We start from the raw sequence: 27693 nt of genomic DNA, 5'->3' as shown, positions 1-27693 counted from the left end.
ATGATTGAGTCATTTTATTTTTTTAAGATACTTTTTCAAATGACAACCCAAGAGGTTAATTAAACATTAATAAACATGTTTTAGATTTATTTACAACTATTAAACATTATATCTGTGTAGACTAGAGATACACGACAAAATAGGAAATACACAGCTCAAATTCAATAAAGGGAATTTGCATCGAATTAATAGGTATTTATTTAAAATAAACGTGTTGGTTGTGGATTTACTTATACATAAAGTCAGCAAAGCTTTCGGGGTGCGTGTACGTGACAAGGTGATTGATTTTTGTAAAGGATTATTTTTGTTTCTTAATGATCCTTAAAACCAGCTGTTTATTATACGCATGCGTGTAAAGGTACCGCAAGACATGTCTCAACGCGCATGCGCATTGTGTTATCTAATGGCTCGCAAATCTTTTCGCGCATGCGCAGTGTTACACTGGTTTGGGCCGAATCTTTATTGCGAAGCGAAATGTTGTCCTTCGAAGGAGTTTAAATAAAGAGCCGGATCTTTTGAATTTAAAGGTAAAGGGGAAGGGTTTAGTTGTGATGTGCTGTGAGGCAAAATCATTTGCCTCTAATATTGTGCAATTTCTACCTTTACTGCTTTTATTTTCTATATTAGCATTAGATAGCATGTCAGCTTAGCCGAACACTTAAATGTCCTTCATTGCACGTGTTTTAGGCGTCACATTTTGCTTATATAGTTACATATTTGTTGTTTGCCTATTTTGTTCTTGCTATGAAGATAAAAATCCTCGAATTACTGTCTTCTAAATTGTTAGATACTGTGTACATTAGTTTCCTTAATTTACACTTGGAATAAACCTTAGGGAATAAACAGGCTAACATGTCTCCCCTTCAGTTATAAAGACACACACCTCATGTACTGTGTTTGTTTACATTTTATTTATCTAAATAATTGTGTGCTTTAAGAGAATTTATGACATATAAGATGTTATGAAACATATAGTTACTGTTCACGATTAGGTCTTTGTCAAGGCACTCTTGTATTTTAACGTTACTTAGGAACAGGAAAGGAATATTTCACTCAAACATAATGTTTGTGTTATCTTTAAGCACAATGTGAAGAAACAAAATACATTTGTTGTATATTTGTTGTCCACCAGAGCAATAAGGGGTTCCCCTTTTACGTCACATGGCAAAAACAAAAAATAATGACACAATATATAAAAATATTAATAAATTCTTAAATCAATATACTCAATATACTGTGTGTTTGTTGTTCTGAAAAAAATTAAGTGAGTTTTTTTTACCCCACTGATAAATATTTTTTCTTGTTTCAAGCATAAACTCTTTTTCCAGTACAATTATCTTAACATTCTTAGAACAAGATACATTTACATGAGAAGCAAAATGACTTAAGACTTCGTTAAAACAAGAAAATAAAAACGTTCAGTGGGACAATATTCAGTGGGACCAATATTATTTTTCTTAGCCCATTGCCAGATTTCTCTCTCTTGTTTTACGCATAAGGTATGTTAATTTTTATAATTTTTTTCAGCATTTTCTTCTTGTCCACCTCTACAGGTCCAAGATGGAGCTCCCAAACTACAGTCGACAGCTCATGCAGCAACTGCATGCTTTACGAAAGGAGAAGCAGTTCTGCGACTGCACCATCCTGGTGGGCGAGACCCCCCACCCCGCTCACAAGCTAGTGCTGGCGGCCTCCAGTATGTTATTTAAGTCTGTTCTGGAAGGTTCTGACAGCATCTCCATCGACACAGATTTACTGTCCTCTCAAGAGTTTTCCTCTCTTCTGGACTTGGTGTACACTGGTAAACTGCCTCCCGGCAAGCACAACTTCACCCGACTCATAGCCGCCGCCGACAGCCTGCAGATGTTTGACGTGGCTGTTGGTTGTAAGAACATTCTCACCGACCTCATGAAGCAGACTTCTATGGAAACTAAGACAGAGTCGATGGACTCTCAAGTAATAAAACTAGACTGTCTTAAGGAGCAATCTGAATCAGAACAGCTTAAAAGAGACAAGAAGAGTTCGCAAGGTAAAAGATTGACTGATTAAGGGATTGAGATCACTTCATTCAAGTGTTTTGTATGAATTGTGTTTATTTCTATGTTCAGAGGACAATGCAGTTGAGTTGATCTCTCAAAATCAAGCTGGTATCACGAAGATCCTACAGTGTGGACAGTCATACGTTAAGGTTCTTGAGATCTGGGAAACAATCTCCACAGAGGAGCACAAGGTAAGATAGTAGGAAAGAAGTGTAATTAAAGAAATATTTTTTTGAAAGAAATTCTACTCACCAAAGCTGAATTTATTTGATCAAAATACAGTAAAAAAAAAAAAAGTTATATTGTACTCTCTGCTCTCCTGCAGGTCATACTGGAGAGCTTCAGAGGAGATTCATCAGCAGATGAGGTTTACCGGCGGTTGCTAAATCTTGTGAACGTTGAGAGAGTTCTGTCAGCTCAAACAGTCCTTACTTTGTTTGAACAGCTCAAATGTTTAAACCCTGAACCAGGATCAGTTCTGGAGGAGCAGGGAAATCAGAGCTGCCCCAAGCCACAAGGTAAACTGACCTGGGTGAAAGAACCCATGAGTGTTGAATCATGGGTTGCTCAACTTTGAGTTATTGTACAACTTGTCCTGTGATCTGTTTATCCACAGATCCCGCAGGAGATGTCCGCGGGTCTGCTGGGCTTTTAGACCGTGTATCAGAACTAACTCTTCACCTCTCCAGTGTCAACAACCTCTCAGAGCTTTTGACCACTGCAGTGAACAGATGTCCCAGTGATATAGAAAAAGAGGTAGATTTGTTCGTTACAGTTTGTTATAGTACTTATTAATTATACTGTAATTTGTTATTTATAATATATACAGTAATACATTTAAAAGTTTCAGGTTTGTAACGTTTTTTTATGTTTTTTTAAAAAGGAGTCTCTTATGCTCACCATTATTTTATTAAAAATACAGTAAAACTGTAATATTGTGAAATATTATTATTGTTAATATACTTTAAAATATTCTTTATTTCTGTGATGCAAAGCTGAATTTTCCGCATCATTACTCCAGTCTTCAGTGTCACATGATCCTTCAGAAATCATTCTAATACGCTGATTTGCTGCTCAAGAAACATTTCCTATTATTATTATCATTGTTAAAAACAGTTGTGCTGCTTAATATTTTTGATTAATCCGGGATGCATTTTTTTCAGTATTCTTTAATGAATAAAAGTTCAAAAGCAGCATTTATTTGAAATTGAAATCTTTTGTAACAATGTAAATTATTTACTGTCACTGTTGATCAATTGAATGCATCCTTCCTGAAAGAAAAAAAAAAACTTTCTGATCCCAAACTTTTGAATGGCAGTGTATGTGTCTGTTCTTCTTAAGGCAGTGCTGCAGTGTTGTTCTGCTCCATCATCTGTGGAGGTGGTGGAAAGGTTGCTATGTAAACTCAGAGAGAAGACCATGAGTGAAGAAACGTTTCTGATGCTGCTCCATGAGGTGAAGGAAAGCTCCTCAGATCTGCTTCAGCTTCTGGAGGCCCTGAAAGACACAACGGGTATGCACAGCAAAAACCTCTGATCCGTTTCATCATACAGCGTATTCCTCCAGCTAACACTTCTGACGACTGCTACTTTTTCAGGTAACACAGCCGAAGACAGCAGTGGGATGGATTTGTTGAGAATATATCAGAACAGACTTATCGAGCTGAATCTGGACCTCCAGCTCATCGAACAGAGCCTTAAAATGGGTCCTGACATGCCTGCAAATGAGAGAGAGGTACCTGTGGTGCATTACAAAATGACCTTTCAGAAGGGGATTCAATGCAAGGAACCATTTTTTTATAGAATTGTGTCCATTCAAGTGTATTGAAGCCCTGCTGGGAGGAAAAGGAGATGGCGAAGTGGTTGAAAGGCTGATATCTGCAGCATTGGACGGGTCACTGCAGGCGGTGACTGTATGGAGGCTTCTCCTGTGGACAGAGACACACAGTCCAGAGCTGGGGCTCCTCATGCAGGAGGTCAAGGAGAAACGAGACGCACGGAAACTTCTCCAAACCAGTGAGTGTCAGACAGCTTTTGGTCACTACAACTACCATTCTCTGAATGTGTGTGAATTCAGAAAAATCCTTTATTCACTAAATGAACTGTCTACCTAAATTATATTCCGACGCTTTATTTTTTAGTTAAAGACATAGATGTGCTCTTCCAGCACAAATCACTCATTCTGGAAACAATCAGCGACATTACTCTCTTCGAACAGGGAGTGAACGCAACGGATCATGGAACAGAGCAATTTGCTGAGGTAAGAAATAGAGGATAATATATTAAAATTATGACATTATGGTCTGCGTCCTAATTGGCTAATCGTACTGACCCCAAACGTTTGAACAATAGGTATGTATATATATATATTGTAAGTATAATTCACTGACAAAGTACATATTTTGAGTGTAGTAAGACATTGCTGTGGCAGCTATGACCTTGCTTTCATTGCTAATTTTATACAACAGAAAGTTGAAAAGAGTCAAACTCCTTTTTCCTTGCTATACACAAGGGGTTGTGGGTAATATTAGTCCAAAATGCACTGATGCATATTTTAAAAAAAATCCACTCAGGCGCAGTGTGCTATAAATTAGAATAATAAACTAGTCCCATACTTTGTATTTTCCAAGAGATTTTTTTTTTGTGTGCAAATATACAATATATAAAATATAAGATTACAAAACGTTATTGTTGTGTGTCCTAGTTTCTCCAGAGCTGTCGGAGAGCCGACGGCGAGCTGGAGTCAGTACGGCAGACTGTCGAGAGAGTTTTGAGTCGTGACTCAGAGTTTGCCAGTTCACTGTGCCAGCTGCTGTCTGCCAACCAGCAGAACTTCCCTCAGCTGACCACTCTCATGAAGAACCTCAAACATACCGGTGAACGACTTTACAGACCACACATATTTCTGTCCACGTGATGATATGATAGTTTTGCATCAATTTGAAAAGCATCTGATGAAAAATCGTAACAAAACTTTACGTTTCGTCTATGTTCAAAACAGGGCCTCTTTCAGATTCTGACGGTCCTGTCAAATCTGAGGTTGAGCAAGAAGGATCGACTGCAGACTCTGAGGATGAGGATGGGGAAGACTCCAAAACAAAAGGCAGAAGGAAGGCTGTGGCTGTGTCTTACCGCTGCGAGTGGTGTAATAAGACGTTTGACTTTAAGTGTCGTCTGATAAAGCATAAGAAAGGCTGTGCCCTCGCTCCGGGGAAGGAGCAGCGCTGCTCTGAGTGTTCAATGCCATTTCCAACGCTCAAGAGTCTTCACCAGCACTGCATGGAAGCCCACGGCGGCCCGCCGGCTAAGAAGAAGAAGACAGAACAAGTACCATGTGACATGTGCGACAAGACCTTCAAACACTCTTCAGGTGGGTGATGATCGTTCTCAAGACTTTGAAAAGCTGGTTGTTAAAGGGATAGTTCACTCGAAAATGTTTACTCAACCTCATGTTGTTCCAAACCTGTATGAGTTTCTTTCTTCTGTTTTAACACAAAAGATGTTGGTATTGGTAACCAGACAGTTGATGGCACCCATTGACTTCCATAGTAGGATAAAAATAGTGTAGAAGTATTTTACACCAACATTCTTCAAAATATCTTCTTTTGTATTCAACAAAAAAAAAAGAAACTCATGCAGGTTTGGAACAACATAAGGGTGAGTAAATGATGACAAAATGATATATTTTTTAGTGAACTATCCCTTTAAGTCCAGACAGTAAACAAGTGTATTCATTAGCACATTATTTTATGCTATAGTATATCAAAATTGGCTTCAAGTATCATGATTCAGGTTCACTGGTTTGTTGTGAAATGTTATGAAAACACTATATCTCCATTTCCAACATTTATGGATATAAAATGGACCTTAAATCACACTTACATCAGCACTGTTTTATGATTTCATTACTTATACTTTTCAGGTCTTTTGTATCATAAACGCACGGAACATTTTGAGGAGAGGCCGTACGCATGCGAGGAGTGCGGGGCGAAGTTTGCGGCCACCTCGTCTCTGAAGAACCACATGCGTCTACACACGGGAGAAAAACCCTTCCACTGCAAACACTGTGACATGAGCTTTTCTGTGGCCGCCGCTCTGTCCTACCACACCAAGAAGAAGCATGCCGAGGGTGGGATGGTTTAAATGGTTTTTATATTTATTATATCAGGCTTTTGTGTGAAAACCGGCGACAACATTCTTCAAATTCTGCATTTGCAGGTAAAATGTACTGCTGTCAGTACTGCTCAGCCTCATTCGCACAGTCCATCGAACTGACGCGTCACGTGCGCACGCACACGGGAGACAAACCGTATGTCTGCAGGGAATGCGGGAAAGGCTTCAAACAAGCCAATGGACTATCCGTCCATCTACAAAACTTTCACAGTAAGAGTCCACGAGTCACATGATATATTTCACTCTCTAAAAAAACACAAACTAAACCACTTCTCTGTCCCGTCAGACATTACAGAACCTCATGACTGCCAGAAATGCCGGGTGAGTTTCTCTTCGCTGGACGAGCTCCGGCAGCACATCCAGGAGGTGCATCCGAAAGAGCTGCACCAGTGTCCCGAGTGCAGCAAGATCTTCAACAGCGAAGCCAATCTGGAGAAGCACATGAACATTCATGACGGCAACAAACCCTACAGCTGCAAGATGTGCAAAAAGTCCTATCAGGCAAGAACAGTAAACTTGATTTATTGAATGTTAAAGGATTATTTCTATCTAATAGAAAATTATCAATGTAACACTTTTTTTGTGCAATTTGCTTTAAAGGCAATGTTTTTGTACAGTGGCCCCAAAATGTATTTTGACACTTAAACTACACATAATAATATATAAATTAGAGATGCATTTATATAAAATAAGGACAGGCACACTTTTCAAACAAAATGTATATTATAATATATATAATATAATAATACTGTTAAAAAAATGTGGGGTTGGGAGATTTTTTATGTTTCTGAAAGAAGTCTCTAATGCTCACCAAGGCTGCAATTATTTGATAAAAAATACAGTGAAAACAGTAATATTGTGAAATATTGTATAGCTGTTTTCTATTTTGATATATTTTAAAATGTAATTTATGCCTGTGATGCAAATTTACATATTTAAATTTAAAAGCTGAATTTACAGCATCATTACTCCAGTCTTCAGTGTCACATGATCCTTCAGAAATCATTCTAATATGCTGATGTGCTGCTCAAGAAACATATTTCCCGTATTATTTGATGAATATAATATTATTTTATTAATAATCGTAATATTTATATTATATATAATTATTATTATTTTAATTATTAATTTTAACACACACACACACACACACAAATACATTTATTAATGAGGACAGTACACGCACATTAATCAAACATTGTTACCATTTAGTTTCTATTTCTTCGTTTCAGACTCTCTCCGGTCTGTGGTACCACAATCGCACTGCCCACCCTGAGAGCGTCGCTGCCCAGGGCAACAAAACCATCAAATCTCTCCTGCAGTGTGACAAGTGTGACAAGACGTTTAGCAACCGAAACAGTCTGTTAAAACACCAGATAACCCATCACACAGGTAAAGAATGACCACTAACCATTGATACTGTTACTGTTCGTCACAGTTACGATGCACTAGTATTGATTGTGTGTGTGTGTTGTTCAGAAGTGCGCGTGTGGAAGTGTGTGAACTGTGACAGCACTCTGACGAGCGAGCAGGAGCTCCAGCAGCACGTCTGCAGTGGACAGTCCAGTCAGACCAGCTCTGTGTTCAGCTGTATGATCTGCTCTCTCCACTTCCCCTCAGAGCCAGACTTCCAGCAGCACTTCCTGTCCAAACACCTGCAGCTCGTGCAAGAGGAAGCACAGACACAGGCCTCCAGTTCTCACACGGTGACGCCCCAAACCTCCCACTATCACCCATGACAGAAATTTGAAAATGTGCATTAATGGGTGGGAAGTGAAATTAAACGTAATCTGCAGTGCAATTAAAGTTTAAAGGATCATAATTTCCTTTGAAATACACAAATATTAGTCAAGGTTTCACAACCAAATGCCCAAAATATTGTGTCCATTTAACTTAAAGATATTTGCAATGGTTAAGGCAAGACACAAGGTGATTAGGGTCAAAGTTTAAATGAATAATTATCACCATACTGTCCTCATTTAATTAATCGCAGTATTATTTTACTATATATTATTATTTTTACTATATTATCTATAGTACATCAAAACTTTTATGTCAAGATCATACTGTTTTCCATGAAATGTCCAAAATATTAAATATTTGCAATGGTTAAGGCATTGTATTTTACCAAACTTGTATTACAAGTTTTCTGAAATTTTATATTATTTAAATATGCATATTATTTATTATCTAATTCAATATGCAGTAATAAGCAGAAATCTGAACATTGGATTATTTCACTTAAGGTTTTTACAGAGAGCATCTCTTTTTATCACTGAAAATACTGTCAGCAGCCAGAAAAAAAAAAAAGTTCTCTGTAGAAATCTTAAGAAATAGAAACCTGGAAAGTCTGCTGTATATTAAGTGCCACTAAAATTGAGATTTCTGTCTTAAAAAAAATAAGACAAAAAAAATAATTCAGATAAATGGCCTTTTAATTGTCATTTAAATCTACAGATGCAAATAGATAAAGAAGAGTGATTAAATAAACACATAATGTGTTATTAAAAGTAGACACGTTACGGAAGCAAAATAGCCCAAAATCCCAAAATTGACCAGTGCCTGAAAAAACAAGTGTCTTGCTTTAAATCATATTTCCATGCACAGTTCTTCCTTGTCTTTACTGAGGTTTTCTTCACTCTTTCCAGGTGATTCAGTGTGAGGAGACAGCCGGTCAAGAGGTGGAGCAAGTGATTAGCCTCGACCAATCCCGGATTGAGGGGTCACCGCAGGTGTTCGTCGCTCTGGGGGATCAACAGGAAACTCCCAGCGGATCAGGAATCGTGGCCGTGAGCATGGAAGATCTACTGAACGGCACAGTCACGCTCATCTGTGAAGAGGGTCAATGAAGCACGTGGGTTCGAGATCATGCTCATGTTCCTCCTTACACTGGATTACACCGGGGAATTTTTTGTGCGATTCTTAATGTGATTCTCTGGATCACTTGATATGGTTTCCTCTCCTGGAAGAGGCTACGCGTACACAAGCATTCGAAATCCATGTTAAAAATAGCTCAAGATGACATCTGTGCCTGAGTCTGAATCTTTTCTGATTGCAGTGCATTATGCTACATTGCTTTTGGGGTCTTTATTTATTTGAATATGTTCTGACAAGCACAAACTTGTTTTAAAAGTGAAAACGGATTGGTTTTCCAACACAGTATCTACCTCCAATCAAGCATCATGTTCAGAGATGATTTTTGTGTTCGGTACATGAGACTTTGGACCATTTCAAAATGCTTAACTATTCTTTTACAGTGTCTATTCACATCAAGTACAAATAACCCGTCTTATTTTCCTGCTAAAAATAACACAATTTTTTGTGACCAAGCTGACCGTTTAACATTTTATTACTATATCTGTGTAGAAATCTGATGAATGCGATTTTAAATAAATCATGGGAAAGTTTGTATATTTACTATGTATACGTATAAATGGCAAATTAGTTTTTATTATATGTATGGTATCAGCAGATGGGACAAAATATGAAGTCTTTTTTTAAATGATGCTTATGTTTATTTTATAGAAATTAAGTAGCATTGAGTAGAAACAATCATTTACTGTTCATAAGAAAGATCACACCAACCCTAAAATACATTTCATACAGTATAGAGTAAAATATTATTCTATAATATATATATTTGTAGTTGATAAGCCAGTAATACATAGACAACCCTGAGTCATTGTTTTTCTACATTCATAGGAGCGTAGTTGAAAATCTTATAACCTGACCACACTGTGCAGTTTCATAAAAATCCTAACCGTTCACTCAACAGAAACTTGCACTGTCAGATACAGTAATACAGTAACCAGTCCATAACACTGCAGTTACACGAGTCTAGTGTTTGTTAGAATGCACACATAAATAATACAGGAATATATGAACTAAATAATCTCTAGTTATGTGCCACATAATGCAAAGAACTTTACAAATAAAGCTTTGAACTAAGCATCAGATGCCCACATTCATTTGCTCATTTTATTGTCCAGACTAAATATGCACAATTTAACAGTATCAGCTATTCTCATTTTTAACAATGTTATTTGGTCAATATTGGATGCAGATAATACTAGGGTTTATATTAAGACTGAAGCTTACATCGTTTTCTTAAAATAACACACAAAACATATTTATTATCAGCCATAATAAAAATAAATATTGGGGGGAAAAGTCCTGTCTAGGCCAGACAAAGAAAAAAACATCAAAATAACTTTCATTTTATGTCATGTTGTTCAGGAAAGTGTCATACAGACAATTAAGAAGAGGAAGGCACACAATTAAATGATTCGGCAACAAAACTGAACTACAGCTCTCTCAAATAACGTAAAACTCACAAGGATGGGGTTAAAAATAAGAGACGAAGACAACAATAATGTGTGACCCTGGACCACAAAACCAGTCACATGGGTCTTACATACATCATCTAAAATCTGAATAAATAAGCTTTCCATTGATGTATGGTTTGTTAGGACAGAACAGAAGATCTGGAATCTGAGGGTGCAAAAAAAATCTAAACATTGAGAAAATCTCCTTTAAAGTTGTCCATTTATTTTCGTGATTTTGCTGCATCCACTCACAAAAATAAATGTTTTATATATTTATGGTAGGAAATTTACTAAATATATTCATGGAACATGATCTTTACTTAAGTTAATATCCTAATGATTTTTGGCATAAAAGCATACAATGTATTGTTGGCTATTGCCACAAATATACCCGTGCTGCTTGTGACTGGTTTTGTGATCCAGGGTCACATATACCTATAACATTTACAAGTTTACAATAAGCATATTCCTGCAATGCAAATGCCATTTTGTTCATTTTCCCAGAGTGCCGCAAGGCTCATTCAGCAGTGCATAGTAAAAAAAAAAACAGTTGCTTGTATTAGGTAAAAAAAAACAAAAAAATGCAAATATATATTTACTAATTTACAATGTTCAAGCATGTCCTTAAGAACAAAAGATCAGTAGTCGGCATACCAGTAGAAAGTGTGCACCAGTACATACTCATTATGAAGGTAAAACATTCTTTTTATATTTTAACAAACATGTAAACATTGAAAATATGCAACTATATTTTCAGTGCATAGTCCTTGGGTTTACAAGATTAAATACGCATTTTAAAATCCCCGGTGAATAAAAGACACGCAGGATCGCGTGATTATAAACAGCAAATTTACTTCATTGAAATAACTATATAAAGTTATTAGTTCGCTAACCACCTTTAATTGCTCACTTTCGTGGGAATGACCCTATGATCACCCCTCTCACCAAAAGTGCTCTTTAAGGACACAAAAATGCTATTTGTACGTTTCGCTCCCTTTACAGTGCCACCTACTGGCTTGGATGAATATTTATAGTTTTCCTTTCTAATGTAGAATTAAACAGCCTTTTCTCAGCTGTTAGTATGACTGCAGGCCCCATCTCAACTGCTTGTTATATATATATATATATATACGGCTAAAGGCTCTAATTTGAGACTTTAGTTTTCAACTAGTAATCTTCTTTTTGGGCAGGAAGGCACTAGTGATTTGGTTCATCACCACTAAGGCTGGGAAAAGTGGGAGGAGTAGGAAGATATACCAGATTGGGCCCGTCACCGAGGCTTGAAACCAGTCTGTAAACATGGCTAACATGACCGTGACGGTGGCCAGCAGGTAGGCCACCAGACCACAGGTGGCGTGATACAGTCTCCACCGAGGAAACGAGTAAGTGCTGATGAGTTTGGGGAACAGGAGAAGGACGCCACACATGGCCTGCAGGACAGTAGCAGCCATCGTAGTGACTCCCAGCAGGCTGTGCCAGGAGGTGAAGTGCGCATGCTCCTTTATGTTCTTACTGGCCACCATGAAGCCGAATCCTGTAGCGCCACACACCAGCAGCAGGGCCTGAAAGAACCAGTGCAGGCGGACCTTCCACTTGCGGGATTTGAAGCAGAACGGGTTTCCCTCAGCGGAGAAAAGCAGGATCCCTTCAGTCATACACAGGCAAAACTAAGACGGGAGAGAAAACAGAACATGTTTAAACGGGGCATATCAAGTAAAACACAAACTGGCCTGCTTTTTTGGAAAAAGTTCAATATACAATATCACTTCTTTTTTTTAAGAAGTCGGTTATGCTCCCCAAGGCTGTATTTGTATGATCAAAAATACAGTAATAATGTCAAATATTATTTGACAAATAATTTTTTTCCAACAATGTTCAAAACAATTTTCACAGGATGAATATTGAGTGTTTAAGCTTTCGATTGATACCGAATTCATGACGATTACTAAAATACACGAAAGGGTAAAAGTGTGCTGAGTGAACGGTAGTGTATGACATACTAACTGTTCTGTCTATTAATGTACTGTTCATGAGTCAGATTCTGAGAATGACCTGTTATTAGAAGTGAATGTGTTGTGTTTGTCATCAAGGTCAGTGTAATCAGACTCTCATGGTAAAGAAGCGGAGGCTAATTCCATTGTCTTTGTGTTTCACCACACTCTATTTATTATTAACAAAAGACATATTTTATTCATTCCCTGAGAGGCTGAAAGTCAATGAAACACTGCATTATTAAAAACTGCAGGAGTGACTATAAAAAAAAAAGAGATCTGACTTTTATCAACCTATGGCTAAAAACATAATGAATTGTAATATCTTGTGTAATTGAATACATAAAAACGTACCCCAAGTGACATGCAGAGAGGATGCCAAGAGAAGAGACCTGAAAGCATCATCACAGCATGATATTTAGAAACACTTTATATTCATTTTTATTTTATCAACACCTAACCTTACCAATTGCTCAAAGTCATTAGTTCATGTTTCTACTATAGAATTAGCATAGTACATTTCTAAACATAATAATACTAATTTATACAATGCTATCTACATGGTACTCCAATGTGGTATAAGCCTAGGCTATCAAAAAAATTATCCATGGAATCATACATCTTTAAAAACATGGTAAAATGTCCAATATATTTCTAATAATACCATAAAAATACAACAGTGCACTTACAGTACAAGACTACTATGCTAACCAAGGTACTTTGTTGTGGAAATGGCATGGCACTTTCATTAATTTTTATACTATAATTATAATTCAATAAAAGTCTATAGGTTTATTATTTTTTAGTCAGGAATACGTGCTACATAATTTTTTTTAAATAAAGTTTTCCGAATAGCCTACTTTTTAACACCATAAAGTACACTATAGTACCATATTCTTGGACATGTATCGCAAAGTAAACATGAATTTATTTCTTCTTCTGAACACTAAAGAAGATATTTATAAGAATATGGGTAACTATGAAATAGTATGAATTTTCTTTTATATATGGAAGTCAATTGGGTCCCATCCACTGTTTGGTTACCCATATTCTTCAAAATATCTTCTTTTCAGAAAAAGTAAGAAATTCACACGGGTTTGGAGCAACTTATGGGTGAGTAAATGATGACAGAATTTTCATTTTTAGGTGAACTATCCCTTTAAGTACCATGTAAATGCCACTTGAATTTCAGTATTGTGGCATAGTGCATTACCATATGGTACTGCCACAGACTGACAACATGTAGGTAGGCTACTTTATGTATCAAATATGTACATGCGGTTGTAAATGCAAAAGAAAAGTGAAATAACTCACTTGTTCCTGGTCTGGACAGTATGGAAATGATAATGATCAGGCCGAGGGAAATGATGTGCGCAGCGACCACAGACACTCTGCGCAGCCACACATAGAGCCAGAAGTCCCGCATCCCGAGTCCCTCTCCAACCGCGCTGTACTCCACACCCGACGACGAGCGCGTCCCGAGCGGCATTCCTCAGCAACTCACTTCAGTATTTACATTTAAGTCCAAACTACACAGCAGATAATTCGGTCTCTTAAGACTTCCGTGTCATCCCCACTGATATTCATCAAACCAGATTTATCCGGGGCTTTTGGAACCGAAACGCATAACATTACAACTCCGTTTAAAAAGAATATAAGCTGTTATTCCTGTTTAGTGGTTGGTGTGACAGTGCTACTAAAAAAACGCATTTCCTGGATACGGTTAAGTGTTGTCTCTTAATATTCAGGAGCCATGCAGTTGTGTTCAAAGACTATAGATACCTCATTTGCGGTCGTTACAATGAGCCGCAACATGTAAGCTGTCCGCCATATTGGAGCGGTCTGTGAACATTTCGAAAGCAAGTTGACGAAAGTCTGCAAGTCTGAAACGGTAGTAACGCATGCATGAATATCTATAAATGAAACAGACTTCATCAGATGATTTTGCTAAACTAACACAATACAACTTAAGGCGTCAGCTCACACAACATTAAAAAGTTAGCATAGGAAAAGTGAAAACATTGCCATAGTAAAACATGGAATATTGAGTTGAGTTAATACATATAAAAACACAACCCAACACATTCTCAACTATAAAAAGTTATCCAATTTCTTCGGGAATTTAAATCTCAGAGGTTTCGCAACCAGAAGCTGCGCTATGTTGTGCCAGCATTGATTCTTCTTACTGAGAGTGACAACAGATTGACCGTTGCATGATGGCGGGCCCGCCGACTTGTCTGGAACGGTCGGTCGAATGTGGTTTCTGCGTATATCTATGGCTGCGATTGGAAGGTTACCGAGCAACGCGAGCATGACCACATTAATATTCATGAACGAGCGTTCACTATAGGACAATAGCCGAGGAACGTCGGCATAGCCTTTTGAATATTCAAAATAAACATGTAACGTAACAGTGACCTACTTAATATTTAAGAGCGAATATTTTGCCAGAGTAATGGACGCGCAAGACATAAAAATGAGAAAAATAGAGCAGGAAGATATCTAGAGGCGAACCGGTGACAATTTGTAATTTTTGTACACTTGGCAGAAAAGGTGTGCCAATTTCCATAATTTTTCCAGCATCTCATGGATATGGATTATTTAAAACAGATTTATGGAGATTACATTTAAAAAGAACACATTCAAGACGAATAAGTTATAGGGGCATAATAAAAAATAATAAAAAAACTTAGACCGTGTATGAAGTAAACAACAACAAAAAACATGCTTAATACATTTCGTTCAGTGGTGTTAAAAATACTTTTTATAAAATAAATAAATATAATTTATATATACACTACATACAGTACACGCACACCTCTCTTTCTCTCTCTCACACACACACCTCACTCTCTCACTCACACTCTTTCTCTCTCTCTCTCTCTCTCTCTCGCTCTCACACATACAATTAAAGTTTACTTTTAAAACAAAACATTGAGTGAAATACAGACAGTGCTGAGTATAAAGAATATTTTAATCCATTTTATAAACAACATTTACGTAGCAGCATTATTCAGTAGATTCTGAGGTATTTTCTGAATTCACAGAGAAATTCACTCCCCCATCTTGTTTCATACACGTCCACATACATACACACACACACACACACACACACACACACACAGACAGACAGACATTCATAGTAGCTAAACATGCGCACACACACATACACAATTCAAACAGTCAGTCAACCATCCGGAGTCCTGCGTCCATAGTTCTATATGGTAGAGTTCGTAGGGCTCGCTCTTTTAGTGGCTTGTAAGGCTGGCACTCTCAGTGGTGCAATTTTGGCTGTGGAAAAAGGCGATAGAAAACAAATTAAAATAATAATAAACCATATTATACACAAGCCCCTCATAAAGGCAACATTGCATATGAAAGTAAGTCTCTTTTGCTCACCAAGGCTGCGTTAAATTAAAATTACAGTAAAAACACATTTAAAAACCTCTTTATACTTGAATATTGTAAAATGTAAAAAAAATTGCTTCTGCACAATTTGGCATGTTTCATTTCATTATCACAAATAAAACAATTGACTGAAAGCACAACTGAATAATACGCTTACAATTTGCTCCTGTGAAATTTCAGCATCATTACTCCAGTCTTCAGTGTCACATGATCCTTCATTCTTATATGCTCCTCAAACATTTCTTATCAATGTTGAAAATAGTTGTGCTTTTTTATGTTTTTTATGGAAACCATAATAATTTTTTTTACATTCCTTTGATGAATAGAAAGAACAGCATTTATTTGAAAAACATTTTTAATGTCACTTTTAAAATCAATGCATTCTTGCAAGAGAAATCTACATATGTCAACAATTACAACACTTTTATTCATAAGAAATTAGGAAAACTTTAGAATTTGTACATTTGTTGAAATGAAATAACAGGTAAAGGAAATAACTGAATTGCACCCTAACCCTACAAGTTTGATTAAAACAAAAATATGAGGAAAATATTTGATATATTTAAAATTTGAGGGAAGAACACAAAACACAAAACTTGGTTTAAGTATTTATCTGACAAAATTATTTGGTAAAAAAGGGGTAAAGTACAGCTACAGGTTTTATTTTACTATGGAAAAAAAAAATGTAAGGAAAACAAAAAAGCAATTTTAAGAAATTAAAGGGTCTGTTCACAAATGGAGATTCATCCATAAAGAGATCGTAAAACGAATCCATATGAATTGAGCAGTTTAGTCCAAATTTTCTGAATAGACTCGATCGCTTTATATGATGAACAAATTGAATTTTGGCTTTTAATCACAGACTTTAATCAGCGAACAAACAGAAGTTTAACCGATCCTGCTTGACGCGTGAGAACAAACTTCATTGGTTTTTGCTGAAGCTCAAACGTGCTGCGTAACACAAGAGTGAACCTCATTGGTTCTTGCTGAAGCTCAAACGTGCTGCGTAACACGTGAATGAACCTCATTGGTTCTTGCTGAAGCTCAAACGTGCTGCGTAACACGAGAGTGAACCTCATTGCAGGGTGGGAAATTAGCACCCGCCACCCGCCGAGGGCGGGTACTTTTTCAAAGTGGCGGGTCACTTTGCCGTGTATACCAGCCACAGTGGCGGGTGGATTATAATAATGCTGCGTTCGCACCAAAAGCGAATACAGTTCGCAAAAATTCGCATCCACCGAGGGACCAGGACAGGACCACCAGACGCGCATAAACGCGTCTTTACATTGACTTAACATTGAATGTATAGTAACACATGCTGCAAGTGATTTCATTGTACGGATTGGACAGCCTTTGTCAAAGAATGCGGTTGCTAAGTAACAATAATACACTTTTGTCGAGTAACTCTTTTGATTGGTTTTCAGCGCTGTGTCACGGCGCTGAAGAGCCCGTTATACTGTATAACTTATACACATAGCTAAGCTGAGAATAAAAATAAAATAAAAAGTGTATATATAGCTGAGCTGAGCTGGTGCAGAAGAAAGGGAAATTATTTTTAACCATGCGTGCGCGCTCTCTACACTGCTGAAGCGCGGATTATCTGAAAACACAGACAAGCTGGAGTTCAGCGATCTTTATTTGAGATTTTCTACTTAAATTAAAGTGTCATTCAGTCGGTCTGTGTTCTGTCACGAGCCGCTTGCGCTGTTTGTGCGACTAAATCTGCGATCAAAATGCAGGCTGATATCCAGCAGTGTTTTTAATGTTGATCATATGAGCAAGAATGCAATGTTTCCCGAATATCCACACGATTTCAAATGTGACATTGATTTTATACAACAGTAAAAAAAAAAAGGTAACATTTAAGTGATGTACTGCATTTAAAACAGTAGTCAGGCTTATTGCTCTATTTTGCAACGAAATCTGTGGCTTTGAACGAATCGTGAGATTCAATGAATGAATGACTCGATGACCGCCACCTACTGGCTATTTTAATATAATATTTTTATTAATATTAAAAACGTTTTTTAACATTGCATATTTATTGAACATTGTTTTATTTAAAGCATTATTTATTTTTAAAAGGTATTATAAAGGTTAAAAATTAAATGAAAAAATGTATTAAAGGGGGCGAATATTGTCCCTTATAATGGAAAAGGTGTGACTGCAGTCTAATTGGAAGAGAGGAACTTAGGAAAAGGGATATGTAGAATTGCACAAGTGCTACTGCTAAAGAGTGCAATGTAAATAATTTCTCATAAGCTTAATTGAATGGCCTAGAGAGAATAATTATGACATTTTCTGTCTAAAGACTACATATAAAATAGCTACCTAAAGTAACTGCAGTTTACTAAAAGTAATGACTAAAAGTTTGCATTCATAAGCATTTTCGTCTGAAGATGAAGACTAAGACTGAATCAAAAATGGTTGCCAAAATGAACACTGGCCTACACACACCAAGCGCACTACAACGCTGTTGCGTATGTATTAAATATGACTGATCATTTAAATAAAATGTTTTATTTAATTCAAGTACCCTACATCATTATTTTCCAGGGTTTAAAATGTATACAGATTTGACATTTTCCCCTCATACTTATGTTGGAATGGGTACGAAGTTGGCATTGAATTTAATTTGAAATGGTATTAAAAAGGTCTTAAAAAGCCTTGAATTTAAGCTGGAGGATCCTGGGGGTACCCTGAAATAAATAAAAAACGTATTGAAGCAATTTCTTTCTTGCAATTTGAATTCCGGAAAAAGTGGCTGGTAAAAAATATAAGTGGCTGGTAAAATTGGGCATCCACCAGCCACTGTGGCTGGTGGACAAAAAAGTTAATTTCCCACCCTGCCTCATTGGTTCTTGCTGAAGCTCAAACGTGCTGCGTAACACGAGAGTGAACCTCATTGGTTCTTGCTGAAGCTCAAACGTGCTGCGTAACACAAGAATGAACCTCATTGGTTCTTGCTGAAGCTCAAACGTGCTGCGTCACACGAGAATGATCCTCATTGGTTTTCGCACGTCAAGCGAACATGCTTGAGCTTCCGTTTATCATAACTGATGTGTGTTGATAAATATGTGAATAAAAGCCTAAACTCAATTTGTTCATCATATAAAGCCATCAAGTCGCTTCAGAAAAATTGGACTAAACCGCTCAATTAATATGGATTTGTTTACGATTACGATTTCTTTATGAACTTTTGAAGCGTAAAAGTGGTAGTTACGTAGCTGTCAAAGGAGGGATTTCATTTAGAAGTTCTTCATTTGTGTTTCGAAAATGAATGAAAGTCTTATGGGTTTGGAACGACATGAGGGTCAATAAATAATGACAATTTTCATTTTTGGGTGAACCCTTTAAATCTGGGCCTACTTCTACAAATCTATTGGTAAATTTCATTATTAAATCCCTTTATAACCATTCCTCAAGAGTTACAGTGGAAAGAGATATTAAAAACGAACGAAGCTAAACATTTGCTCACCTTTTGTGTGCTGAGTTTCTTTTCCCCTCCTATGGAGAGTCCCGCCCCTTTGCTTTCTTTCCATGGGTAGAAGCCGGAATGAGGGGAGGTGGGCAGCCGGTGGGGTTTGGAGGGCGGAGAGGAGCCGCTGCTCTTGCGCTTCTTCCCCAAACCCTTGTGATCAAAGCTGGCCACCCTGCCGTGCAGTCCTGAGTCCACTCCTCGGCTGTGCGGGGCAGCGTCCGGCGCCGAATGGTGGGCCGGGGGGTGAGTCCTCTTAAAGGCCCACGAGGAGGGCGCGTGGGGATCCGAGGGCGTGAGCTGGGGACGCGGCTTGCTTCCCGGCGAAAGCGAGCCGTTAGTTTGTCCGTGAGAGGCTGACGGTGGCGTTTTGCTGATGAGGGGCCGCCCCTTGTTCTGGGACATGCAGTTCTTGTCCGGGCTGACGGCGTCCGCCTCTTGGAAAGAGGCTTTCCGTTTGCGCAGTGCAGAGGAGTCCGTCGTGGACGTCCGATCTGGTTCCCTGAGACGCAGCTGATGTTTGCTGGGGCGGCCGACCGGATTCTTGGGCCGACCGGGGCCCGATTGAGCAGGAGTTCGACCGAGGAGTTTAGAAGGGGAGGCTGTGGACTGACCACCCCCCGAGTTCTCGGATTGACCGAAAGCCTTGCTGGTGGATGAACTCTGTGGGTTTGGCTCCTTGCCTGGTCCGTGGGAAGAGTAGAAGGAAGTCTTGAGGGAAGTCGGGTTGTGACTTCCTGCTTTCTGTTTGGAATGCTGGGAAATGGAGGAAGGAGAGGCAGGGACAGCTGCAGGCTTGGCTGGGGGACTCTGGGAATGAGGATCTGATGCTTGAGGTATTTTTCTGTGAGTAGGAGAGGAATCAGGGGGGAAATCAGAAGAACATTGACTTTGGCATGCAGTACAGGGAGTAAAGACACAGCTTTGTGAGAAAGAACTCGGTTCCGTTAGGGTCTGAAGAGATTTAACTAATGGAGATTAACCTTAGAGCTACCTTGAAAAAATACCATGAAGCTAGTGGATCTTGGAACAGGCTCAAAGCACGTAATCTGAGTGTCACATTTGACCCAAAAAAAAAATTTAAAATAAAAAATTTACATTATGTATTTTTATTCAAATTAAAGAGATAATGCACCCTAAAAATTATTAAAAGTTATCATTTACTCACCCTGGTGTAGTTTTAATGCATCTATGCCCTTCTCTTTTTTTTTTGGACCACAAAAGGATGTTTTTAAAAATGTTCCGCTCCTGCTCGTCCATATAATGGAAGTTAATAGCGACCAGCATAAAGCTTTTTTTTTTAAAGGCAAAAGTATGACAGAATGATACCATTATACGGATGAGCACGAGCGGGACATTTAAAAAAAAAAAATACGCGATTCTCATTGCTGTAATAAAAGGATTGAAATCAGGATAAAAAAAGGCAGTACAAAAATATGAAATTTAAAAAAAAGAAAAGAAGCAGCTTTGTTCACAATTCATAATATAATTTCTTATTTTTTCCTTTTGATATCAGGGTGAAGTATTACTTGGACATGTTTGTGATGTGTTTTATGAGATTTTGGAGATTGCCACAGCAGCAGCGCCTGCTTTTGAGCCTTTTGTTAATATGACCACACTGTTTGCATCTATGACACAATCATACTGTTATGATAGAGCATTTATAAGTCAGGAGGTTCTTACTTCCACAGATGTGCGCTGAGGTGGTTCTCCACCATGACACTCATGGCAGACCGTAGATGGTGCAATCGTCGATCGAAAGTGAAGACTCCGTGACCCAGAGAATGACTCCCAAATGAACAAAGCTATGGGGGGAAAGTCAAGGATTAACACTCTTAATATATAGACTGTATAAAGAGTTATAATACACCAATAATCCTCGAGCAATGACAAGCATGTTCTCAAAAACTATATATCTCCGTTATTCAGAGATACCTCGCAGCTGAAGCTATAATACAGTGAAAGCTGCGTATGATGAAATATATTTAAGACAAAATTAAATTGCTTTATTAATTTTATATAATATAATTAATATATTATAATAATTATCTTAAAATGAAATATAACTTGTAACACGAAATGTAACTTGTAACACGATTATAAGGCCACATAAAGTACTTTTGCGTTTGTGTGGTTTCGGTTCCATTTTTCAATGAAATTTTAGTATGAACGTTTTTTTTGTACCCAGATTTCACACTCACAAATTTGTGCACATGCATGCTTACTGAATGAGACCCAATCTCCTGTAATGTCTGAAGTAAACAGCTAGATTTTTGTGCTCATAAAAATAGGATAGTCACAATACTAGGATAGTCTGTGGATGGTTGCCAGGACATTGCTATGCAGTTCCGAAGGATTTACTCAAATCTCTAAGCCCAATTATGAACAATCATAATAGTGATGCATACCTTAACTACATCTACAACTCTTAATGCCTGGCTACTGCATAATTACAGTAACACTAGATGACAGGGTGTAAGTGTTTGTACCGCGGCTGGTTTGGGATGCCATGGAGTTGAGTGCCAGTCTGCGGGGTCATCGTTCCCTTCTCCTTCGCTCTCGTCACCTGAGATGTTGGCCTGGGTGAGAGGAGAGTGTGGTCGTGTGCTGCCATCCTCCAGATGGGGTTTATCCTCCTCCACGCTTTCAGACAATGTCGGTGTTCTGCCACACAAACAGTCAGATGTCTTTAAAGACCTCAGGTAACTACTCGCGAAACATGTACTTTAACAGTTCACTTACAGATTGCATTTATATTATAGAGAGATATGATTCGATGTTTCTAACCTAAATGCAGGGCTGTTGGTCAGAGGTCTCCGGCAGAGAGGCGGTGCAGGTGCATCTCTGGGAGGTTCTGGGCTTACAGTCGGAGCAGATGAACTCTCCGGCGCCTGAGATACACGATCCCGAGCCTTCGAACTCATCTTCAGCTCCGCCACCAGCTGGTCAAAGTTTTTACTTCTGCCTTGCACCTTCCTGCGCTGATGAATGGAATGAATCTGGAGGAAAGATGATGATGGTTTTTTTTGGACTGAAACCCTGCAACACACTTTCATTCATAAAACATATGCTAACTGGTTTGCACTGATGAGAGCGCAATCGCTTTCAACAGGAATTGTGGTTTTGGCTTTTGTGGAATATTAAGCACTAGAAAGCCTTTAAGGGATTGTGTGGTTTGAATAAATAATTTAGAAGAAGCATTCACCCTGATGACTGCACAAGGCGTTATTCTAAAAGTATGGCCAAAAAAAACCCATTTAATATAACGTGTAGCACTATGCCCTAGATTTTGAAAAACATAATTTAGCTGTAAAGCAAGACACATTGTTTCTTAATTTGGGTACCCGAGTAAACATGCCTGATATATCAAAAATTCAACATCAATTTGCAATATTTCACCCTCAATTATTTTTAATACACTTTTTATTAGGCAGTTTAATGTGCTTTTTCTCACTCCTTCACAATCTCTGATCTCATAACTCATGAATATTAAATCGTTAATAATCTTTTATCACCCAAATACTTTAGTCATTCATCACTCAAAAATTGTAATTTAAGTTCCTGTGAAATATTTCTCATGATAGAATGATTTCGTAAAAAAAAAAAAGACAACATGAAAGGAAAAGAGAAGTTCATGAATTGTTATATTTGTATTTTAGCTGCACTGACTAGTCCTACAGACAGATCATTTCTGTTGATTTAACAAAAACCTGAAGCCGCGCTACACAAATGAAGAGGCTTTTCCTGTAATCCCTTCCCCATTTCCTGTTAGTCACGTCGGCTGAACTTCCTGTCTGTCTACACACTGAAACCAGTGTCCAGGGAAGGGCTTCAACACTCTGATGGCAAGATACGCTTCCACTACTACTACTACAGGACAGTAAAAAGCAACCATTCTGCTTCTGCCTGAATAAAGAGCACTACGAATAAGAAACGTTGCACACTAAAAACAGGTTATGGTTAGATGGTCAACTCACATTGCAGGTCAGAAGTCGAGTACAAACTTTCTTTCTTTCGGGGTCCAACACACCACAGTGCTTGTCGGGGTCACATTCTTTTTCTGCAGACAAATTTGAAAAGTTTTTTTTTTTTGACTAGGTGGTCTATATTGCATGGATGGTACTTAAATTCAGAAGCCAAGAGAGTCATATATATAAAATATTAGTATAAAATAACTATTGTTATTATACTATAAATATAATAATTTAGTACAACCTTTTGAATTCTATGGTTTTTACATATCAGGACATGATAAAAAAATTTATTTGGTCTTAAAATTAGGTAAATACAACCTCAGATGAACACCACATTACACTGTGATTATTCATTTAACAAAACTAAAGCCAAAATGAGAAGTTATGTGCGACCAAGTACATCCTATGATTTAACTGCTTGTAGAACCACCTTTAGCAGCGATAACTCGAAGTAATCATTTTCTATAAGACAGAACAACGAGGACAGCGCTGAAAAGGGGCGGAGCTACATGAGGTCTACAATATATCAGTCTAATTCCGGTCAGGACTTACTGGAGACCATCTTGTACGTCCTCGGCCCACGGAGGTGTCCGGAGCCGACAGGGGCCGAGGCAGCCTCGCCTCTCTGGGATTGAGGCCTCTCAGTTGAGGAAGGTCGATTGGGCGATGGGCCTCCATGTGGCCACGGGGGGTCTCTGAGAGTAGGAGGAGGGGAGCTCCGCGTGGATTCGATGGGAGGCGGCTGCTTAAAAACAGCTGATTCTGAATGACTCGAGTTTGAAGGCGAGTGCCTGGGGAAAAGATAGTCATTTATTAATAACCACAAATGATCAGATTCATACACTTCAGACACTCTTTTAAAGAGATATTGACCCAAAAAATGAAAATTCTGTCATTATTTACTCACTCTCATGTTGTTCCAAATCCATAAAACTTTGGAACACAATGATTTCTGTTCCACCAATGAAAGTCTATGCACCCAAATCTCTGACGCATCAAAACGAGAACGTGAAATAAATTCATATGTATCTAGCAGTTTAATCCAAGTCTACTGAAGAGACTCGCTTTATATGATGAACAGATTTAATTTAGGCTTTTATTCACATAAAAACTGATCAGCGAACGTACATATTGCATTCAAATTCGGTAAACGGAAGCTCAAGCATGCTCACTTGACGAGCAAGAACCAATGAGGTTCATTCTCACGTGCCACTCTAGCACATTTGAGCTTCCGCAAGAACCAATGAGGTTTTTTCTTGAGCGTCAAGCAAGTATGGTTGAGCTTCTGTTTATGTTCGCTGATCAATGTTTATATGTGAATATAAGCCTAAATTAAAACTGTGCATCGTATAGAGTAATCGAAAACTTAATTTTTTAATCTCTTTATAAGCACTTTGAACATCAGAGTTTTGGGTGAATAGACTTTCAAAAGACAGACAGACATGACGAGATTTCAATAAAAATATCTTCATTTTGTGTTCTGAAGATGAACAAAAGTCTTACAGGTTTGGACCGACAAATTATGACAATTTTCATTTTTGGGCGAACTATCCCTTAAACATAAAATAACAAGATCAGATTTTCGTTAATCTTACCAAACTCCATCTTTCGGAGGTTTTGAGTGTCTGAATTGAGGCGGAGTAGAGGGAGATTGTGGAGACGCCCGCGGGGGCCCGACGTTCTGGTTCCTGCCACTCCAAGAGGAGGTTCCGTGGGAGGGAGGGGTGTGTCCGTGGCGAGGTCTTTGCTGCTGAGGTGGAGGTGGGGTGGAGCGGAGGTGTGCATAGAGCTTACCCAGAGGGCCATGTCTCCTCTCGCAATGCTTTTCGAATGCCTGAGGCTTCACCACCTGACTGCAGTGGCCACACACCACCAGGAAGAAGTCGTCGTGCCCAGGATAATGACCGAAGATGGACATATCTGCAGAAGCATACAAAACAATAGGGACAAATTAGCTATGATCGAAAACTCATACTACAGAAAATGTTTCCAAATGCACACATTTTTCCAGAGAGAAGGACTCAAGTCAACTAAACATGCTAGGCAGCTCATACTAGTGACCGCCCGATATTTGACAATCTTAAGGTTAAATTGAACAAATATTTCACATTATCATCACAAAAATATGAAATTGTGTTTAAACCATTTGTTTAAAATAAACAACATTTTTGATTATCTTAAGGTTATCAGCATTGGTCAAAAAGCAATGTCTGCTTGCAGGATTAAGTTAAAACTGAAAACAGAATAAATATATATATTCATCAACTAGGCTGTCAGTAATTGTCTTAATTGTTGACCAAAAAATAATTCCAGCAAATTTTAAGTGTCTCACCTGCCAAATATTATGCATATTGAGTGACATAGCTACCACGTTGGTATTGCTTTAAAGAAAACAAATATATCTAGGTTGACCACTACTTTCTTCATCATAATTGAAAAACTCCAATGGTCTTTATTAGAAAAATGTTAATTATAAGGGGGTTTTACTACAAGGATGAAATTACAGAATGTTAGAATGGGTTTAGAGGTCAACCAATGTGGACATTTCAATGGTTTGTGCCAACATTTAAAGAGAAGGGTGGTTGATGGATTATATAATGCTGATAGGTTGAATTTAGGTAAATTGCACTGTTTAAACTGGGTAATTTACCTGAGTTCACCTTATAACATTGTAATAATAGCGGTTGAATTGAAACTACTGATATTGAATGAAAAAATATGACACTTACTTGAATTTCACAAAACAAAATGTTTATTATACATTTATAAGGCTGTTTATAGATGTTGGACCTGAGAGGAAGAACCACCACATTATTTGTTAATGTTGATCATCTCAAAACAGCCAAATACCGGCCAATTATTCAGCTTATATATCAGTCCATCACTAAATGGGTTCATTTCATGATAATACCGCTGTCTCCCGATGAAATCAAAGTAAAGTATATAACGCCTACCCTCTTTCCTCAGCGTCATGGTTTCCGTCGCTTTTTTGCCATTCTTGCTGTATTCATCTCCATCGGACCCTATAAAAAGTGATTGGAGGAAGTGTAGAGAGAGGGTACATAAAAACATGACCTTTATTGAAGCATTATCCATCAATGCTTTACCAACACATATGGGGCTCTTATGTACATCCAACCTTAAAATCCAACAATCCAAAAGGGCCGGATAAACATTGAGAAGGACGTGTCCCCTCCAATATTCAGATCTATGATGGGTTCTTCTAAGGTGGACTATATTTGGTCCAGAATAGATGGTTACAGTCTTGAATGCACTATATGGAGTCAAAACTGTGAGAAAAAGGGACATGTATTGAATTACGCATACTATGGTGTTTAATGGGAGTAATAATATGGGATCAAGCCAATATTTAAGTTTATATTCCCCAAGATTTTCAATGTGAAATGCAATCTGTGCCATGAACTGGTCATCTGTGAAGCACAAGCTCTTCTGTGGGTGGGGCCAAAATAAAAACTACCTGCAAATGAGCCCTGTACTATTAACTGATTTGATAATGTGCCCGTTGACTAAAGGAGATTCGTGGTTTCAAACTGATTGCGTTTGTTACATTTGAAGTTCCAGACAAAACGAACACGGAACACGTTCTATTATGACGACACTGATCAGAGAGAGAGCGCAAGCGCGTAACCCGGCCGGCACTAGGACCCGGCAGGTTCTTTGTTTGGGTAACATGGTTTGGGATGCCGTGCCTTTTCCACGAAAAATAAAGCACATCCGTGAGACTTTTTTGTGGTTGATGGAGAAATACCAGCAACGAAGTGCTCACTCACCCTCCGATGCTGTCAGGTTGGCTCTTTCCGTCCAGACGCTCCAGCTTTGGCCCACGAAATCATCGAGACAAGGCACCCGCCGTTCCAGAGCAGCCATTACTTTAACTGCGCGTTCACGCACCGCCATCATCACTGCGCGGCAAGGCGCTGACGTCACATTGCGCGCTCCCGCGGGCGCAGAGGGAGCCTGCGTGTGCGCGCACTTGTTCTGTGAAATGTAGAATTTTCTTCCATCTAGAGTTTATTTATTATTTTCCTTTGCATTGTTGCTTGTTTTATTTTTGTTTCGACTTATATTCGCTATTTTTTACTGTACGAAGATTCAAACCCATTTGACATTAAACTGAATAGAAATATTTCACATTCTTAATATTTTTAAAATATGAAATTTTATTTTACGGTTTATATTTGTGTAAGTCTCGTGATGATTAACCACATGCATAACAAAAATAAATCTGAATGGTTCTCAAATTCTCGATTTTTTCTTTTACCTAATCGTTGGTATTCTAGTTAGA

The 27693-nt window shown here is 38.2% G+C and overlaps 3 protein-coding genes across 5 annotated transcripts; 1 reads left to right on the top strand and 2 right to left on the bottom strand.

Moving 5' to 3' along the window:
• The first annotated feature begins 377 nt into the window (after positions 1-377).
• On the top strand, positions 378-9628 carry zbtb40 (zinc finger and BTB domain containing 40). Of its 2 annotated transcripts, none has more exons than XM_079597308.1 (17): positions 378-527; positions 1554-2029; positions 2109-2230; positions 2365-2557; positions 2656-2795; positions 3381-3552; positions 3637-3773; positions 3859-4054; positions 4180-4298; positions 4743-4914; positions 5052-5408; positions 5961-6167; positions 6257-6421; positions 6498-6712; positions 7444-7603; positions 7691-7917; positions 8860-9628. In XM_079597308.1, exons 2-17 carry the CDS (start codon positions 1561-1563, stop codon positions 9058-9060), a joined length of 3252 nt encoding a protein of 1083 aa, XP_079453434.1. In that variant the 5' UTR covers positions 378-527; positions 1554-1560; the 3' UTR covers positions 9061-9628. The 2 variants fall into 2 exon arrangements, with proteins under 2 accessions (XP_079453434.1, XP_079453433.1); XM_079597307.1 differs by having other exon boundaries at positions 5040-5408.
• A 741-nt stretch (positions 9629-10369) lies between these two features.
• On the bottom strand, positions 10370-14256 carry cyb561d1 (cytochrome b561 family, member D1). Its single transcript, XM_079597314.1, has 3 exons — positions 13842-14256; positions 12882-12919; positions 10370-12203 (listed from the first exon to the last, which is right to left on the bottom strand). The coding sequence occupies exons 1-3, from the start codon at positions 14014-14016 to the stop codon at positions 11700-11702; spliced, it is 717 nt and encodes a 238-aa protein (XP_079453440.1). The 5' UTR covers positions 14017-14256; the 3' UTR covers positions 10370-11699.
• A 1227-nt stretch (positions 14257-15483) lies between these two features.
• atxn7l2a (ataxin 7-like 2a) lies at positions 15484-27392 on the bottom strand. Of its 2 annotated transcripts, none has more exons than XM_079597309.1 (10): positions 27179-27392; positions 26342-26410; positions 24983-25307; positions 23940-24178; positions 23391-23473; positions 22201-22412; positions 21903-22077; positions 21097-21218; positions 19414-20257; positions 15484-15818 (listed from the first exon to the last, which is right to left on the bottom strand). In XM_079597309.1, the coding sequence occupies exons 1-10, from the start codon at positions 27306-27308 to the stop codon at positions 15801-15803; spliced, it is 2217 nt and encodes a 738-aa protein (XP_079453435.1). In that variant the 5' UTR covers positions 27309-27392; the 3' UTR covers positions 15484-15800. The 2 variants fall into 2 exon arrangements, with proteins under 2 accessions (XP_079453435.1, XP_079453436.1); XM_079597310.1 differs by lacking the exon at positions 27179-27392 and adding an exon at positions 26527-26649.
• Positions 27393-27693: the final 301 nt, after the last annotated feature.

Source organism: Phoxinus phoxinus (assembly GCF_949152265.1).
Source record: "Phoxinus phoxinus genome assembly, chromosome: 22".
Lineage (NCBI taxonomy): Eukaryota > Metazoa > Chordata > Actinopteri > Cypriniformes > Leuciscidae > Phoxinus > Phoxinus phoxinus.
The sequence above is the reverse complement of the archived record's forward strand: the minus strand, read 5'-3'. Positions and strand labels throughout refer to the sequence as shown.

What these genes read in the sequence shown, in the direction of transcription:
- cyb561d1 (XM_079597314.1), bottom strand. Translation starts at nt 14,016, where the DNA reads ATGCCGCTCGGGACGCGCTCGTCGTCGGGTGTGGAGTACAGCGCGGTT. An exon ending in ACTGTCCAGACCAGGAACAA is followed by an intron (nt 12,920 to 13,841) that starts GTGAGTTATTTC and finishes TGATGCTTTCAG; the next exon opens with GTCTCTTCTCTTGGCATCCT. An exon ending in CTCTCTGCATGTCACTTGGG is followed by an intron (nt 12,204 to 12,881) that starts GTACGTTTTTAT and finishes CTCCCGTCTTAG; the next exon opens with TTTTGCCTGTGTATGACTGA.
- zbtb40 (XM_079597307.1), top strand. Translation starts at nt 1,561, where the DNA reads ATGGAGCTCCCAAACTACAGTCGACAGCTCATGCAGCAACTGCATGCT. An exon ending in CCAGTGATATAGAAAAAGAG is followed by an intron (nt 2,796 to 3,380) that starts GTAGATTTGTTC and finishes GTTCTTCTTAAG; the next exon opens with GCAGTGCTGCAGTGTTGTTC. An exon ending in ACGGAAACTTCTCCAAACCA is followed by an intron (nt 4,055 to 4,179) that starts GTGAGTGTCAGA and finishes TTTATTTTTTAG; the next exon opens with TTAAAGACATAGATGTGCTC.
- atxn7l2a (XM_079597309.1), bottom strand. Translation starts at nt 27,308, where the DNA reads ATGATGGCGGTGCGTGAACGCGCAGTTAAAGTAATGGCTGCTCTGGAA. An exon ending in CATGACGCTGAGGAAAGAGG is followed by an intron (nt 25,308 to 26,341) that starts GTAGGCGTTATA and finishes ATGCTTCTGCAG; the next exon opens with ATATGTCCATCTTCGGTCAT. An exon ending in GACGTACAAGATGGTCTCCA is followed by an intron (nt 23,474 to 23,939) that starts GTAAGTCCTGAC and finishes ATTTGTCTGCAG; the next exon opens with AAAAAGAATGTGACCCCGAC.